This window comes from Sus scrofa, chromosome 9 (genome assembly GCF_000003025.6).
Source record: "Sus scrofa isolate TJ Tabasco breed Duroc chromosome 9, Sscrofa11.1, whole genome shotgun sequence".
Classification (NCBI taxonomy): Eukaryota; Metazoa; Chordata; class Mammalia; order Artiodactyla; family Suidae; genus Sus; species Sus scrofa.
Window position 1 is genome coordinate 129,584,197 of NC_010451.4, and position 18,796 is coordinate 129,602,992.

At 48.0% G+C, this 18,796-nt stretch overlaps 1 protein-coding gene across 36 annotated transcripts in view; it reads left to right on the forward strand.

The window, feature by feature from the left end:
• Nucleotides 1-18,796, forward strand: part of LOC106507881 — a 193,601-nt gene that overhangs the window by 4,653 nt on the left and 170,152 nt on the right. For 25 of the 36 annotated variants that reach the window (XR_002335979.1, XR_002335977.1, XR_002336008.1 and 22 more), the window contains one exon: nucleotides 3,213-3,347. The exons of 3 other annotated variants lie outside the window; for them this stretch is intronic. Coding sequence is in view for 2 of the 33 variants with exons in the window: in XM_021063830.1 (XP_020919489.1) it covers nucleotides 3,213-3,347 (135 nt within the window). In the remaining 31 variants the exon portion in view is untranslated. 8 more of the 36 variants (XR_002335992.1, XM_013989664.2, XR_002335996.1 and 5 more) reach the window with 8 other exon arrangements.

Consider the following 18,796-nt stretch of genomic DNA (forward strand, 5'->3'; position numbering starts at 1 on the left):
ACCACCACCCCGAAGAGAGGAAGAGAAAGAAATAAAAAAACAACTCTAGGGTGCAGGCCGGCCTGCTTCAGGCTGTCTAGAAGCAGACGGACTGACTGCCATATTCTCTCTCTGTCTCTCTCTCAACCCCTGTGCCCAGTGTGATGCCAAGTGCAACCTGGATTTGTTCTGAATTGAGGGGGGGGGAGTGAAATGCCAGGAGATCAGTAGCAAGTAGCAGCTGCAAGGTTTCTCTCCTGGGAACCCCACTGCTTAGAAGCCTCCGGAGTGATGTTTGTTTAACCAACAGCTTTCAAAGTAAACAGAAGCGAATCACTCCAGAGAAGTTGAAATATAACCCTTTCAAGAATTTGGGGTCAGGGTGCTGGCAGAAAAAGTATAAAGCCCCCACCCCCAAATCAGGGTCCACCACAAAGCCTAAAGGAGCCTAGAACTGTTAGAAAATTATACATTCATTGAAAGAGTTCATTTCAATAAAGAGGCCTCGAAGAAAATCACTCTTCTCCTGCAAACACACACCACCTGCGGGGAGAGGAGGCCGGTTGTAAGTGATGGAAGGGGCACACTACTACTGGATTTTATGGAGGTGGGAGAAAACGATCAAAGGGGGAGGTACGTTCGCTGCCCCGGAGTAGAAAGGAGTGGGCTGGGAGCTCTGCGTCGCCAACGCTGGCTTTGCCTCAGGCACCGAACTTTCCAATATCAAGATATTAACAGATGGTGGTGAGCACATGGAGGGCTGTTACTTACATAATCCAGCCACTCCGCCCGGTCGCGCTGAGCCCGGCGAGGCGCCCGCCAGGCCAGGCGCGCGCCATCCGAGGGGTGCTGCTGCCCGCCCCCCACCCCCGCCCCCAAATACCTTGCCTTTCTCCAACCCCATCCGGCTCTTTGAGGGCTAGGATTTGAAGAGGACGTGATTTCAGAAACACACACACACACCACACACACACACACACACACATCTGCTTGTGCATTATTTTCTTCAGTCCACATAGTGAGGAAGCCAAGGGCGGAGGGGATGGAGGAGACGCTTTCGGGGAGAACTGGGCGCTTTTCCTCCGAATCCGGAGGCGCTAGGAAGTGGAGTTCGCGCTATTTACACTCCTCCCTTTATGGTGCAGATTAGCACCTCTTTTTCTGTCCCTGAAATGCAAGGGCAGGCTCCGGCCGCAGCCGGGGGGGGCGTGGGGATGGGTGTGAGTGCGAGGGGACGCCTCTGCACGCGGGGGCGCAGTGGGCAAAGTTACGCAAAGCCTCTGCGCACCGCTACACTTCGGAGGTTTGGCAGGTTTTAAGCCCCGGTTCTCGCAGGCGGGGAGCCCCTTTCGGGCGGCGCGGCGCCGGCTGCCTGCAGGCCTTTGGCACCTCCCGGAGGCCCTGTCCCTCCCCGTGTGCCTGCGGACCTCCGCGTGCGTGCGGGGGGACGGGTTTGGGTGATGAGCTTCCTCCCCGATGGCGACTAGGGGCCGCCGAAACCCGCGAGAAACACGCCTGCGTGTGTTGGAAAAGTTTCGGGTCGGGAGGGAAGGCTGGGAGTCTCCTCTCCCGGCCCTCGGCGGGCGCGGCTTCTCGTCGCCGGCGGCTTTTGCTCCCGGTGCCCTCCTCCCTCCCAGCCAGCCCTTCCTTCTTCGCCTCGGCCCCGCGCTCGGTGTCGCGGCCTCTCGGGCCCGGAGACGACGTGCGCGAGAAGCGGCGGCCGGGGCGCCGCGCTGCGGACGGAGGGTGCGTCCCTCCCGCCCGTGCCCTCCGTGGGGTGCGGGTTGCCCCGCCCCGACCCCGCAGTCCGGGCCTTTCCCCCGGGCGGCCGCGGGCCGAGGAGCGCGCGCCGGCCGCCGAGGGCAGCCACCTGCTCCCCGCGGGGCGCGGAGCGGGGAACGTCCGACGCCGCCGAGCCCCTGCTGCGCGGCGGCCGCCCCCGCCCCTCGCCGCCCGCCTGTTGCTGCGGGGCCGAGGCTGCGGCGTGCTGGCAGCGGGTGGACTCGCTCAACCTGGGAGGTGGGGGCCACCGCCTGGGACCCGGGGAGGGGCGGGGACGCTTGGAGGGCTGGAGACCTCCCGTTCTGCCCACCCTCTTTATTGTATCAGGCTAAGGATATTTGGCATCGCTCCCAGCTTGCCTTTCTTTGGTCTTTCAAGTCAAGGATGTGAATTCGGAGGAGACGCTCTATTTTCAGGGGCTTTGATGGTAGGAGTTAAGTCATCCCTAAGGTCCATCTTACAAGGCTTTTATTCAGGACGCCAGCGAGTTAGAAATAAATAGGTGTGGGCCAGGCGCACAGAGGGAAAAAGAGAAGGAAGCTCCCGGTTTGGATTTATTTGGGGGAAGAGAGAGTGACTCTGGAAACTTGCATTTTGTTTAAATTAGGGCAAGACAGAGTTGAAAGCCAGATTTCTATAATTTTTCTAGTAATATTTCTTTTATGAAGTATCTAAGTGTCTGTTTGTCATCATTCTGAGATCAAAAGGAAAATCCATATGCTGCATAGTTTTTCGAAATTGCTATTTAAATATGTTTTAAATGTTTTATCCAACGTGGAGAAGGCCTCTCAGAGGCAAGCCTGGTGACAGGGATGGCAGGATGGTTTGATGGGGAGCAGCAGCTCCCCGAGATGGGTCAGTCAAGGAGAAGCCCCAAGGGAGCTTTTCAGAAATAGAGATTTTTGGGCCCACCTCAGCTAAGCAATCAGCTGGAGGACCTGGGAATCTGGGGGTCATGCTTGTTTCCAGTTACTGCTCAGCCAGTTGCAGACCTTGGGACCCTGAGCATGTCACTTTTTCACAGCCTCAGTTCTTTTTATCCGACTCCTAATTTTAGAGAGACTTACCTAAGTAATATTGTTCAGCACATGATTGGTGCTCAGTAAAATTGGAACCTATTTGGTCTACGAATGTATGTCCTACAGACTTGCGTTGGTCTGTACTCTTTCTGCACAGATCCCCCACCACCACCAATATTTTGGTGAAGCCAACCGGATTGGCATTCAGTATGTAAGTGTCTGTACATTTTAGCTCATGCATAGTTTAGCATGCATAGTTGCCACTTTGGGCACTATATGCTTACCTTTCTCCTTTTCAGGCCATAAAGTATAGAACTGGTGCATGTTCAGAAGCCAGGCCCTGTGCTCTTGGACTTAGAACTGTCCATTAGGCCCACTGGCAGGCAGGGGACATTTGCCAATCTGAAATCTGCTTTTTTTTCTTTCTTTTAGTCCTTTCACCTTCCCTGTTTTATAAATGGCAAACCTTTCCTAAACAAGCTGTCCATCCAACCGCCAAAACCACAGGACAAGAATTTCTACTCAAGGGGGAAACAGCAAGAAAGAAAAAAAGGTCACCATTCCTAGGTAATACTCAAACAAATGTATATCATCTGTCATATGTGTTTACATGTCTGAATGAACAACTTCCCCAAATCTATATCATGTAAAATACGACCCTTCCTAAAATTATGCTGGATCCAGTGAATACAGGCATCATCCCCCAAGGCGGGTAAGGCAGAGCCCAGCCAGACAGCTGTGAGAAGGGGGCCGAAGATGGGTGGAAAGAGTTGGTTGTGACTCTACAGCCATGCAGGGGAGCAAAGCAAGAGGAGGGGGATGGGCTGAACAGGCAGCAAGCAGACCAAGAAAGCTGAGGATTTCTGAGCTGGAGATGAAGGTCGATGGCTCATTGAACATCCCGAGGAAGGTGTTTGAGAGAAGTATCCTGGGGACTTGGGGCGTCTGTGGGCCCAGCCCCTAGGCAATGAACCCAGGAGCTGGGTGTGGGCTGTCTGAGTAGGGGAAGCCCAGCACCCCCCAGGTGCCTGTCCTCTAGGGTCTGTGGATGTCTTTGGGCCAGTGTGGAGGATTCCTGCTCTCTGCTTCCTGGGGGTGGAGTCCCCTGGGACTCTAGGGGACAAAACAAAGGCCCTCCCGACAACTATACAGAAACACACATCTGGGACCAAGCTGTAGAGAGACAGGTACCAACTTCTAGCTCCCAAGCACCTTCTGGGTGGAAAAAGTACTTTTGTCTACACTGGTGGGGGAGGGGAGCAGGAGCAGAGGTGAGAGGAAGAGTTTGGAGGGGCAGGGCAGGGTAGGAGGGGAGCAGAGGGATGGGAAGGGAGTGTGTGTGTGTGTGTGTGTGTGTGTGTGTGTGTGTGTGTTGGGGAGGGGGGAGGGGAGGGTATAGGTGAGGCAGGCGGTGGGGGGGGCTGGGTGTCTCCAGGAAGATTCGTGGGGGGTGGGGTGAGGGAGTAGGGTTCAGGGAGTGGATTTCTGGGAGAGGCAGGGGTGGCGGTGGGGGAGTCGAGGTCAGGAGCAGGGAAACGGTGGGGGGGCATGGGGATTTGCAGGAGGGGGCATGGGTTGTAAAGTGTGGTTTGAGGTGGAAGGGGAGGCAGGAGAGGAGGCCAGGCTGGAGGCCGGGGGAAGGCCGCTGCCTTGCCAGCTCCGGAGCCTCTGCAGGCACTTGCACACTCCCTGATCTTGGTTGGTGGGAAGGCCTCAGACCTCTCTTCCCTATGCTCCCCCAGCCAGCAGCCGGGGCCCCCAGTGGGGGGCGCTGTGGGAAGGGGAGAGGAGCGCCTGCCTTGGCCGCAGCCCCTCCGAGTGCAGGGTCCCCCCAGCGCCCCCCACTGGCGGCCGGGCATCCAGCTCCCTCCGTCAGGTCCCTCCGTCAGGTCCCATCTCCTCTTCATCCCCATCCGCGGTCCAGGGTGGCTCCCTCCCTCCCTCAGATGTCCCATCCTCTTCCCTCCCAGAGAAGGTGAGTTCATCTCTTGGTCTCCGCGCTCATCTTCTTCGCAGGTGGTGCCTGGGGGAGGGGAGAGAGGGCAGGAGGGGGTGTAGAACCTTAAGTGAGCTCAAAGAAGATGGAATCATTCCGTTCAACCGCTAATCACCATTGATTATTGCCAGCCACTGCTGAGAGTGGCCTTTTGAGGGACTGGAGTGGACCTGACAATTTGGGTTCTTATCCAATGATCTCTCTGCATTGGATCTAGCCAGGTGTCTGAAACCTCAGCGAGGAACACTAGCAGAAAGGGATCTGAGTGAGGGGCAAAAGTGTCAACACCTCCTTCTCTAGATATTCCAGAGTGGTCTTTCAGTGAGAATATGGGAGGGCGGGGAATAGGCCTGATGATAAGCAGTGGTAGATAATTCTAGCATCGACCGAGCACTTCCTAGGTCAGAACTGTGCCGGATGCTTCACCCCCAGCACTTCCATTTTCTTCGTTCTAAAATGCCCATAACTCACTGTAAACCAGCTACAATGAAAACATAAAATAAAATAAAATAAAAATCATTATATAAAAAAGTAAAAATAAAATGCCGTAGGACACACCATCCATCTGAAGATGACTTTAGGGAGAAAAGAAAAACACAAGGACCTAAATGCACAATTGATTGTAAGACACATTGATTTCACGAACATCATAAAATTGGAGAAAAAGTGAATCTTGGTAGTGAAGAAATAGGTACACTAGGTGTAGTTCTCCCTACAGCCCTGATGAGAATTACCCCCCCCCCTGCTCCCCCCCCCCCCGTGTTGTATGGATGAATATAAAGAGACTGGGGAAGGTTTCACCACCTGCTCAAGGCCCCAGAGCCAGTCAGTAGCAGTCAGAGCTGCAACTCAGGTTTGCCTGCCTTGGGAGGCAGAACAATTCCCCTGGGGGCCCTTGACCCTTTCGCCATCAACACCCCCCCCACACACACACACCCTCCAAACTGGGGTGGTTTCCAGGAGGAGAAGGTCACTCCTGGGGCGTGGGGGAGAGGTACAAAATCGTCAAATTACATTTTTCAGATTCAAATAAAGTCTTTAAAGGGCAAAAACCATGCATGCCAAGTTCTGCTGTGCGCGGCAGGAAGTCGAATTCAAGGGTCCCTGTATTGCAGAAAATAGAATTGTAAAAAATAAAAGGGGTGGGGGGAGAAAGTGAACGAAACTAATCCTATTAAACGTGGTAGCATGTTTTTGTGGCACGCAGAGAGAGATTAAGCACAGGAAAGGGGATAAGTACTGCTTCAGTTTCACTAAACTAATGTGACAACTTGTCATTGGAAATCTTTGCAGCTTGTTAGTAGATGACTAGCTGATTCAGAAGTGTTTTCTATCATTCCCTTTGTGTCGGCCAGGAGTTTTGTTTCTTTTTTCAATTTTCTTTCTTTTCCTGTTCCTTTCTTCCCCAGGCTGCTCTATTTTGCTTTTTAATCCTTCATGTCTCCTTCAAGTCAAAACATTTAGCTGGCTCTAATCAAGATTTGGTTTTGAAGATGCCCCTTGACCTGTCTTGCCCAGAAAAGCCCCAAAGGGGGACTCCGCTCCATCGCAACCCCGGGGTCTGTCCTGTGGCCTGAAAAACCGAGCTTCTGGGGAAAACCTCTCATTTCACATTTCATTTCTCTGCCTTCCGTCTCCGTCCCCCTTTCTCCTTTTCTTTGCGTATTTTTGGCTTCATCCTCTTATTCTTTCTTTTCTTCCTCCTTGTTTCTGTTTTCCCAATTTCCCTCTTCTCTCTTGCTTTCTGCCCATCTTTGCGTTCATCTTTTTCCTAGAACTTCTGTTACGTCTTTAATTCTGATAACCCTCTTATTCTTTCTCTCCTCCAGACAGGACAGTTACACTGGTAGAGAAAAGCTATGAATCTTTCCTGGTGGTTTCCACCGCTTTCCATTAGTTGCCCGTGAAAGGGCCAGCGTCATGGGGAGGGGACCCAGGGCTGATCACAGACAGGCAGGGAACAAAAGGCGGGTCTACATCAGGAGGAGGAAAGAATTTGAGGCTTGGTCAGTGTCTTTCCAGAGCAGGTGTCCAGCTTGTTTGGAAGCGTGGCTAACTGTCCCTCTGTCCCCTGCCTTGGCATCACTCACTCCCACTCGCCTCCTCCCTCCCCGCTCCAGCTTACCCCACTGGCTTCCCACCAGAGGCGAGATGTTGAGTCAATGGAAAAACAACATTCGCCAACATTAAAGGGAGACTGTTTAGAAAAGGAAGGCCCTGCCGAGGTGCAGAGGAAGCCTGTACATTAACACGGGCCACCTCTTATCTGGGGCAGCTGGGCCCGAGCTGCCTGTGCTGATTCCCTGGCTTTGCCAAGAGGCCTTCTCGGCAGAGGGGCCGCCTGCCTCTCGAGATGGGGGGCTGCTTTTAGGCACAGGCATTGCCAGCACTTTTAGACACAAAAAAACTGAAAACAAAAACAAAAGCAAAACCCCATGGCTTTTCTTCTAGGAACTTAACGGGAGAACCTGCGCCAATAAGCCAAAGTTTGCAAAAGTCAGGGCTGCTCTTGGCCTCTGTCTCTGGTCACCTCACCGTGACCCTGGCCCCTCTCAGCTCCAGTCCTTTTGAGGACTCCCGAGCACGGGAAGCACTGGCCACTCTGACCCGAACGTGAATTAAGGGAAAGGACAAGCTAAAGTGACCCGAAGGAGAAGAAGGAAAAGGCACGAGGGGAGGTTCACCCTGGCTCTAAATTGCTTACCGTTAAGTCTTGAGCCAGCTCCTGATGGAAAGATAGGGTAAATCCCTAATCAGTCAATAATTAACCGAAGCTCCATTAATGGTCCAGTCAACCAAATCCCGCTGACACCTTCAAAACCCTGCCGGCGTGGGAGGGTTAGGTGGGACCTCTTGACAGAAAGGTCTGTTTAGCCTGCCATCCTCTCCACGCACGGGTCATCGTAGAAAGGGGAAAATTATTCCTGTAGCTGCCGGTGAAATCTTTTCTTAGCTTAACTCCTTTGGATAACTTCTGGAAGTTTCACTTTTGGAAATCTCAGAGTGTGTGTGTGTGTGTGTGTGTGTGTTTGTGTGTGTGTTGTGTACCGAACAGCTTGGCAATCCGTTCATTTCCAGGTCGGTTTGCATCAAGTCCCGGGTGTGCTCTGAGGGGTCTGAGTGGTACGATGTTATTCTGTCTAGAGGCGCATATTCTCTCTCCCTAGCCGTCTCATCTCCGTCTCTGGTTTTTTCTTAGTGTCTGTAGATATTTCTGTTCCTTGTTTCTCAGTGTTAGCTCCTCCTCAATTTGTGATAAAAGGAGAAATGTGTTGTAAGTAATAAGCAACCACCCAGCCCTACCAAAGCTGCAGATTATTCTTGAATTTTAAAGAAGTAGGGCTTTAATAGACTAATAAAGCTTTGATTTTGGCACTTCTGGTGGAATCCAGGTCTTTTTACTTCCTACGGAAGCAAATTTTTAGGATGGTGGGTTTAGGCCTTACATTTTCTCTGCATTTAAATGTTTTACTGTTTGTTGTTTTGCTTTACTTTGTTGCTCTTCTGTGTAGCCTTTAGTGTGTTACCGTATGTTTGGAGGTAAACTATTAGATGAGAAAAATCAATGTATTCAGTGTAGTTTGAATTTTTCCTAAAGTCACATTGTGGGTCATGATTGTATGTCAGTTGATGAACTTCTAATGCTATCTGCTCAAGCCACTTGAAAACTTTTGTTCTTTTGGACATGGAAGAATAGGGTATGAGAGTGTGGCTCACTACGAATCCATCTCTATCACAGGTAAAAAACCAACAGAAGGCACCTTTGGCTCCTAGGGTACCAGTGGTTATTCCTGCAAGTTGAAGATGGTTCATCCAGCTACACTTTTGTTGGTTCCACAGCTCAGCCTCTGCAATCACCAACGCATTATTTGCCTCTCCTCATAGAACTCAGTAGTCTGGGTGCTCAATTAATCTTTGGCTGCTTGGGGGAGTTGCCAATGGGTGGAAATTCCGCCAATGATCTGTGACACAAACATTAATTGAGTGGTATTTCTTTTTTCCCCAACTCATCCATCTGTCCTTTCCGATGCAACCTTTGAGTTTCAAAAGGGTAGAAGGCAAGCTTTCTTTCCAGCACTCATTTAGCCTAAGAAGACAACCTACGAAGTAGGCAATGTATTCTACTGTAGCCTTGTAAATAACTCTGAAAGATTCACCAGCCTGAAGCAACGTCTTAAATACAAAACCAATTACGTTCACCCTTTTTTCCCCTTTGCCCATTAAAACTTCCTGCTTTCATGAGGCAATCAGTAAATGGCTAGATCCAATGTTGCTAGAATCAGTTGGGGGTACAAGTGAGAGTGGAAAACGTAAGACAGAAACAGAAGTTTTTTAGAAAATTAGTCATTATCCATTGTAGGTAGACAAATCAAGGGCCCAGTTTTCATGCTGATTTTGGATTATCCTAAAACTTCAAAAAACATATCACTAATAAGAGTGGTTTTTTATTTATTTATTTATTTTTATTTTATTTTTTTGTCCCTTTAGGGCTACACCCATGGCACATGGAGGTTCCCAGGCAGGGGTTGAATCGGAACTATAGCTGCCATCCTGCACCACAGCCACAGCAATGAGGGTTCCTTAGCCCACTGAGCGAGGCTGGGGATTGAACCCACATCCCGATAGTTGCTAGTCTGGTTCCTTAACCACTGAGCCATGATGGGAGCTCCTGATAGGAGTGGTTTTAAGTAAAGCAGAAGATATACATCAAGTTGACTGTGTGGTGTTCCTGTTGCTCGAATATGAAAATACGATTTTCACAAATGGAACCAGCATCTATTTTTCAATAGGTCGAAAGGCATTCATAATTGCACTAATCATTTTTGAATATTGCACTAATGATAGGAAAATGTAGGTCTTGACATTGGCGCGTTTAGTTACATTCACTGTGAAAAAAATGTTGTTTACCCCTGGAGAATTTCTTAAGGAAAAGAAAAATCAATCTCCATCAATGAGCAATATTTTTCTCCCCTAGGGATATTGATTTGAACATTGACTTCACAATGGCTGAGTTATTTCCCTCAGACCCCTGCGATGAATTGTTAGGTGACATGTCTTGTATGTGACAGTGAACATGGTGTTTCTGGTATAGTAATCTCGTCAAGGAGATCCCAACTTTGGAATTGTGGTTGGTTTGGAATAGTCCTGCTTTTGTCCATCTGGGTTGAATATTTCCGTGGGATGTATTCCAAGTTTAAAAAGCGTCATCGCTCATCTTTCTGCTCTTTTAAGTGAAGTATAGCTTTTTCGATGCTTGGGAGGGAGAGTCAGGTGGCAGGGAATAATTCACTTATCTGCTGGCTCCTCAACTGGGCACACTCTCAGCTCGTGTGTGTGCGTGGGGCAGTGGGTGGGCAGTGACGCATGTGTCGTCATGTAAATGTCTTTGTGATTCCAATTTCTCCCTTTATGTGGATGGTACAATGTCTCTAATTTGAAAATGAAGCAGATTTTCAATTTACTAGAGAAACCAGGATGTAAAGGAACGTTGTGGAAGGCGGAGAAGAGGGAGAAGACTCAGAAGTGTAGAATTCTTGTTAGTGTGAATGGTCATTCTTTAATTTATCTGTTAGAATTTGGGTATATATATATATATATATATTTTTTTTTTTTTTTTTTTTTTGCCACACTGGCAGCTTATGGGAGTTCCCTGGCCGGTGATCGAACCTGAAACACAGTGGTGACAATGTGGATCCTTAACCCACTGAGCCACCAGGGAACTCCTCTAATGTGTTTTCATAATGAGGTGTTTTTTTTGTTTGTTTGTTTGTTTTTGCTTTTTAGGGCCTCACCTGCGACATATGGAAGTCCCCAGGCTAGGGGTCAAATCAGAGCTACAGCTGCTGGCCTATACCACAGCCACAGCAACACAGGATCCAAGCTGCATCTGCGACCTTCACCACCACTCACAGCAACACCAGGTCCTTAACCCACTGAGCAAGGCCAGGGATCGAACCTGCATCCTCATGGATCCTAGTCAGATTTGTTTCCGCTGCACCACAATGAGAACTCCATAAGTTTCTTTAAAGTGCTTATTTATCCATCCATTTATTCTGTAACGATTATTCCTTTACAATTATTACACTTATTCCTTTACAACTGCCTATTCTGATATGTTCCTATCATCTGCCAGACGTGGTTCTCAGCCTTGGTGATAAGATAAAGAGGACCCATCCGAGGCATTCACCGTGTGGTTGCGAAGACATTCGGTCGGATAGTTATAAATGCACATTGACACAAAACACTTTAGGAGCCCTGAGGCTTATCTTCATGGCCATTTAGGGCATCGACGAAGCCTTCGAGGAGGAGCTGAGTGGACATAAGTAACGAATCAAACCAGGACCTTAGGAGAGGAACAGATAGAAATCTGGTGAGAGAAATCTTAAGCAAGTTCACTGGACCTCTCCGGGCCTTAGTTTCTTGGTCTGCAAATTGGGAGTAATAACAACATCTGCCTTTGGAGATGATTGTGAAAGTGAGATGATTGTGAAGAGTGAGATTGTGTGTGTGGCACAGAGGAGGCACGCCATAGCATGTGCCAGAAAAAGGTATGACAAGAGTGACATTGTAGTACCGTCTGCCATACGAATCGGACACTTCACATGCAGCACATCTTCGTGCTGACTGGGTCCTGGGCAGGAGACCGGCAGTTGGTCCAGAGGCCCCATGAAGGTGAAATGAGGGTAGGATGACAGGAAGGCATGGTTGCCTCTAGGTCGAGGGAGCCCGAGGTGGCCTCTTCCTGCTGGAGTGCAGAGCACCAGGGGAGGCCTGGCAGTGGTCTGGGATGGCCCAAAGCTGGAAGGGGACCAGCAGCCGTGTTCACTTGGGGCTTCTCAGTCCCGAGGAGTTTCCGCGAATGCGCACCTGCCTTTCTGTCACCTGGCTATGCTCGCTCCATCTTCCTGCTGCTCTCGCGCTCCCCGGGCTGCCTGCTGTCGTGTGGGGCCTCTGCTGTGTCCTCAAAACGTATGACTGAGTCTTCAGACTTTCGTCTCCTTCTTCACATGCTGAAACCATCCAGCTATTTCTTATGCCCAGGTGACCTCAGAGTGCTCGGACTAAAATGCTCACTTGGGTGCTTATCACAGAGACTCATGACTTGAGAATTGCGGTCGGATCACGGCCTAAAACTCTTGGTATTGCTCTTAGGATGAAGTCCGAAATCCTGCATGTGTCCTCCAGGACGTGGCAGCATCTCGCTCCCGTCCACGGCTCCCACCTCCTCTCTTGAAACGCTCCTCACATCCCCACGACACGGGCCCTGTTTCCTGGCGTTTCCAGCCCACGAACACCTTTCGACGTGTCGCTGCTGCTCTTTGAAAGGCCCACCCAACGCCTTCTCCAGACAGACCTCTCTCTCTAGTAGAGTCCTTTGCTCACGGAGCACCTCCCTCATGTCCTGGGTTAGAAACCCTCATGAGAACGTGCTCGCCACAGCTGTAGTTTTCTTTTATTCCGCTTGTCATAATTGCATAAGTTATTTGCACATAAACCTTGTTCATCCCACACGCATTCTTCGAGCCCAGACCGTAAGCCCGTCAAAGCACTCATCACGTTGCTTGTATTTTCATAAGTGAGGCAATGAATGAGAAACAAAGATATGATACAGTGTCAGGTAGTGACAGCCACTCTGGGAAAACGTTAAGCTGGGCGAGGGGACAGAGAAGACTGAAGATCAGCTGGGGATGATAAAGACGAAGGACTTTTGATTGGCCCGTTCGGGATAGAATTCCCAATCCCCAGCCCGTGCCCAGCATCTAGAAAGTACCTCACACATACTGGCTGAGTGAGAATCCTACCGGCTCAGGCAGCCACGAGGGGCGAAGGGTCGTGCCATGGGCTAAGTCAGGTGTGCAGCGGGCCTTGTTGCTCCCTAAGTTCCTGGCTGTGTCTGGGGCAGTGTAGACTGTGTGTTCGCCCAACACCCCATAGGGATCCGCATCAAACCGAATTCCCTGTTCACGCTGATTAGAGCCACACCTTGTGTGCGGTCGCTCGGCCCACTTTCTTCATGGCCGAGGCAAACTTGCAACTGGCTGCTGAATGAAATATTGACGCTTTGAAGAATTGGCGTTCTCACCAGTTTCTATTTGTACGGATGATCAGCTCTTTCTCAGGGAGGAGGAGGAGGAGGAGAATTTTTTTTTTCTGTGATCTCTGCGCGTCTAAATGACTAATGAAGTCAATCTGGGCCTGGCAGGTTTTTGCCACGACTTGGACAGACGTAACGCCCATGATGTTGTGTTACTTCTCAGCTGGCCGGCTCCCTGGTTCCCACTGCAATGATCTCATTACTGGCATTTCATTTTCCAAGTGTCAGATCGTCCCCGTTTGTGTTGTGTGATGCCCCTGTGTGGCTTGGACGCGAGGCTCTGCCTGCCACTTTTCTTGCAGCCAAGGTTAGCGTCTTGAAGAATATCTTTACGATTAAACATCTTCTATGTGCTTCGCTTTGTTTTCCTTTTGGTGAGATGGGGAGAGAGGGACATGCATGCACTCATAATTATCTTCTTTAGTTGGCAGGAAGGAACGTTTGGGACAGGGAGAGTCGCCATCCGGACAAACTGGGTCCATTCTCTAGACGTGGTTTGGACAAATTGAACCACGTGAAGGATCTGAGCAGCAGGAATGGGTTCCTCTTCTCTCTTCTGGACCCTAGTGCACCTTTTCTTTTGTGCTGTCACCTGGCTCCACGCCTCCCCCAGTGGTGGCCCTGTCTTTCCCTGCTCCCGGGGTCTCTTCTGGTTCTGCCCATCTATACAAGTCCAGGCTTTCCTTGAACCACTCTCTGGACTGGCAATGCCAACGGAAATCCCTAGGTGAGGTTCGTTTTGGCTCGAATCCGTGCTGGTTTGACCGTCCCTCCTGCCTCTGTCTGTGCATGACTGTTTATCTCCAAGACCAGCTCCCCAGCTCCCCAGCAGAAAATCACATATTTTATATCTAGCAATAACCGCCTTCTTCAGCATCCCGAGCCGGGCACTCATCATGAGATCTTCGAAATAGTTGCTGCTTGTGGGATTAAGAAAAAGGTGGAAGAGCAATAGAGGTTTTTTTCCCCTCCATTTCTACCCTGTTTCCTTCCATCTTATCCACGTGTACTGTATATTTATTCAGTTTTCACTTCGTGACTGTCTCCCTTCCCGTAAAGGTTGGGAAACACATCTGCCTTATGGACCAGGGTGTGCCTGATGCTGGCCAGAGGAAACAAGCCCAGTGAATCTCCACGGAGGAAAAGGAGCTTATTCAGGGTGGATTTCCACTCACCCTAAAGGAGCGAAATGGAGTCAAACTTTGGTGGGTTTTGTTTCCTGTGAGCCAATTCGTATGCACTGAGAAATTCAATTAACTGTATTCATCAATTTTTGTCTCTAGGTTTAGAGTCGTGAGGCTAAGGCCCAGAATTTCCGGTCCCACCCCTTTGGTGGCATGAAAAACAACAACAAGAAAAAAAAAAAAAAAACTTGGCCTGTTACCCCAACCAGATTTTTTTTCTTTGTCTCCAAGAAGGCTCAGCTGAACGCTGGATCCCTTACCCAGTGCAACAATCAAAAACTCAGAAAACCTCAGCTGCCTCCGATGATGTCATAAAACCCTTAAGAATGTTCACTGCTGCGTTGGGCACAGGTCCAGCAAACACAATTCTTTCTGCCAGTTATTCAGGGTCTTTGACAGATTAGGTGGTCTTTTTTTTTTTTTTTTTTTTTTTTCTTCTTCTTTTTTTTTTCATCCTCTTTAAAGGCAGTTCAGTTTACCTCTAAGCAAGACATTAGCTCCGGCTGCCCCAAATAACATTTTAATTGAAGTCTCAGTCCAAACAAATGCCCGGCCTCTTTATTAACCCCAACAGTGTAATTTTTCAACCTAAGACTGATGCAGGGGGAAACTGTCTCACTTAAACTGCCATGCAATGGAACATGCCAGTTTTCCTCAATCAGTCTCTTTTCTGACCTTAATTTGAACCTTAATCTCTTTTAACCATGTTCTCTTTATTAGCTGCTCATAGCCGTGGCACAATACTAATTTTCCTGTTTTTAGACTATCAGTTTACAGAGGTATTTCGCTCCCCCTTCTGCCTACAAATGTATCCAAGATTTCATGGACCTTTTTGGGAAAGGAAAGATACTACTTAACCTTTTTTTTTTTTTTTTTTTTTTAAGGTTTAGTAATTTAAATAGCCGCTTTGCAAAATGGTCTGTAGAATTTTAGGCTGGTATTTTTTGAGGTACCTTACAGTTCAGGTATGAAAAATTATATACATTATTGTCAGAAAAACCTAAAAAACCTTTTAAATGGTTACAAAATATCTTCCATCAACAGATAGGTCCACACTCATAAAAATAGCATGGAAACTAAGGCTATTATCTTAGTAATTCAGGCAAAAACAATATGTTTTTATTAGAAACGTCTAATCTTTGGGGGGAGACCTGAATTATCCAGATAATTGCTTCAATTCCTTCCTTTTTTTAATGCTTAGATATAATCAATGAGTAAGGACAGAGGAAAATCATTTTTTCTTAATTATACCTTCCCATTTTTTGACATTGGTGAAATGATCCGAATTAAAAAGAAAAAAAAATTCACCCTTTGCAATAACAATGAAAAAAAAATGTGTTTCTCTATTTGGAGTCTACCTTAATATAGCAGAACTATGTAGGTAGAAAAACAGTGCTTATGATCATGTGCTCAATTAGATTTATTATAGGTTTTTGTACTTTTTGGCATTAGCATGAAAGCATATTGGTTATTATTCTTTCTAACCTAATTGAAGGCTTTGTATCTCGTTACCCCTCTGTTCTCTGCTTCATACAATAGTTTGTTGATTGCAAAAATTACATTGCTGTGACTTTAAAGTCCTAGAACTAGAATTGTCATGGAAAGTTGGAGATTCAGCCTGGTGTTTGGAGGGCAAGGACCATGTGCCCTCTGGGTGTGAGGAAGTAGGCAGCTGGGAACAATGGCCTGTCCCCTGCAGTGTTCAGTGGCAGTAGCAGCGTGTTGGCACGATAAACTTTGCCTTCATTTCGCTGGCTCAAACAATTAGTGGGATTGAATCAGAGTTCTCCTGGATCACAGTTTATTATATGTTATTAAATTCCATTATTCGAGAAGTTGCTGCTACGATTATAAAACTTCTCAGCGTCTCCAGCATCTCCCTTCTCTGTGTACTTTCTTTTATGTTTCTCTTCGGCTTCTCTGATAGACAAGGTTTCTTTTCTCTCTCACTTTCTCTTTTTTTTTTTTTTTTTTTCGTTTTCTTTCCCCTTGGTACTTATTTAAAGCGCTAAGAGCTAATTTGAAAATACATCTTTGAAAGGGCAACAAAAATGAGATGTGAAAAAAAATGGACCAAGATTCTTAATTAGTCCATTATTTGACACGCACGATTTAACATGGTATGCTTAGCATTGTGCATTCCCCAAAAGAACAAGGCTCTTTTTTTTTTTTTTTTTTATCCCAAACTTTAACTCCCTCTCATTCATTATATCCCTTCTTGTCACTTTCCATTAGCTGATCATGACATCCTTTGCTGGAAGGGCGAGCAAGCAGATTACTTCCAAACTGGTGTAAGTGACACTCAAAAGACTGGCCTAAAGGGGCTTCTGAGACAGCACCAAGCTCCTCAGCCCCTGGAGTTGGAGAATGTCATTTCAATAATATCTCGGAGGCCATTGTCACATCATTTCGGTAGCAACTTGGCAACTTCCCAGAAGTGGCAGGGTGGGGTTTTCTGCTGGAACTCATGAGTGGTAGCAGCTAATGTTTTTACAGTTACTGATTATCACCTACTATATAATAATAATTATGATGGTATGTATTGTGCCAGTCCAAACCTTCTGTCCAACACCGTGCATTTTACAGATGAGGAAACTGAGGACCAAAGAGATTGAACAACTTATCTGATAAGGGGCAGAGCTCGAATTTTAACTGAGGTCTGGCAGATGCCAACTTATGTCTTTTTCCATGAGAACAGGCTATATGTACCACACCAATGTCTGGGAAACCCAGCCTGTCTCCCTAAATCTAAAGGATAAAGAGGTAATCAAAAGAATATTCATGTTAATGCAACTGAAAAATATCCCGTCACCAGGCACTTCTCAGTGGGGGCAGGGGCTGACTGAATGAGTCAGCCAGGGATCATCGAACAGACTCAGATAGATTGTGTGACGAAAAGAAGAGGAGAATCTGATGCTTTGGTCAGATCAGCCCTGGAGATGAGAAGTGTTCCCCGGCCCATCGTCCCTGCCTCCCTCCATCCTCCCCTCTTCCCAAAGGTCCCACCTCGGGAATCAGATCCTCAGCCTTGGAAGCCGTTGACCTGGGGAGAGCTGAATGGATGCAGGTGGAAAGTGGGACCCAGTCAGTCACAGACAGCCAGGAACTCTGGTCTGAACAGCGCTAGGACGGATCCTGGCTGCCCCTCCGACCCTCCCTTCAGCTTCTGGCCTCTGGTGGGCTTTTGCTCCTGAGAAAAACGTTTTCTCCATCAACCAAGTTTCAGCTTCTTTCCTTCCTTAAGCAAGATTTAGCTTCTTTTCCCAGTGACCCTTCGAAACATTTTGACTATAAAATAGAGAATATGGAAATACAAAGCAAACATTAAAGTTCCTTTACTGTTCTGCCAATGGGGAGAAACGGATAGTCTCCTGGTACCTATCTTTCCAGGCAAGGCTATCCGTATCGTACATGCTGGGTGGTAAAGCTGAGTGGTGACAGGGATAGACTCTGAAGCCAGACCACCCATCTTTAAGTCTAGACACTGCCGTCAGCAATGTCACCCAACCCCTCTATTCCCCAGGGTCCTCACAGGTAACGTTCCTCCCTCAGTGTTGTGACCATGCGCTAATATTAGCATGTGAAGCACCTGGCCCATGAGAACCACTTATTGCATCTTAGCTACTGTTACGTATGTGTTGATCTCATGTTCTTATCTTACTGGCTTTTGCTAACCATGCTCCAGCCTCCTCGGGTCCAAGCCCATAGATAACTTCATCCTCAGCCATGATTCTGTGTCTTTTCAGTCCATTTGGTTTGACCAGCTTCCCCCTCACACCGCTTCAGTGATTCTTCCAGGTCTCCATTCCTGTCCATTTAACCATAACTCTTAAATCAGCATTGCCAGCATCTTATTTCCACTCCTCTCTGATGGACACATTTCTGCCTGGATGCCCTGCTTACCCAGCCTGGCACCAAGGCAAAGCCTGAGCAGCCATCCTCATTCTCATCTGTCTTGAACTCCTTGAAGTGAGTACAGATGGAGGCAGTTTTAGGAACTGGTGATCACAGAGCAGCAGCAGCAGCAGCAGCAGCAGCAGCAGCAGTAGCAGCAGCAGCAGCAGCAACAGCAGCAACCCCTAGTTGGGACTGTCAATGACATTCTGGGTTCCATATATATACATATATATATAAATGCAAGGGCAAGTTTCTTGTTTAAACCATTTTAAATGTAAAAAAGAAGGTCATTATGAAGGTTTTAAAAAATCTTTTAAAAAATCCTCTTTGTCAAATCTATCTCAGTGATCATTGCACCACTGAGAAGGAAAACATGTACATTAAAAAATATATCCGTATTTTAACTTGGGCGTGTAGGCAATGGGAGAGCGGATGGCCAGCTACAGGAGTGGCGGGACAGGGACTTACATCTAGTGAAGCTGGGACCTTTCACGTGGACCTTTCAGACTAAAAAAAAAAAAAAAAGAACATGTTGATTTTACGTGCCAAAGTCTTGAAAGGGCCTTGACGGCTCCCAGCTTTGGTGTATTTTTCCAGATGGCAGATGCCATTTTGTGTTTTGCATAAACTGACTAAATTTGCTTGCTCTTTGTACTTATTTCAGAGGCAACCATTCTTTGCTTTCAATAGGACAGAAGAGCTCCTTGGCACTGCACCCCTCCTGGTCTGGTGCGGGAGGAGTGGTAAAGGGACTCTTCTGAGGATCCCCAGGCGCATCCCAAACTTGCTGCCTGCGCACTGAGGGGAGAGGTTGGGCCAGGGCTCTGGATTCTTGTTACCTACG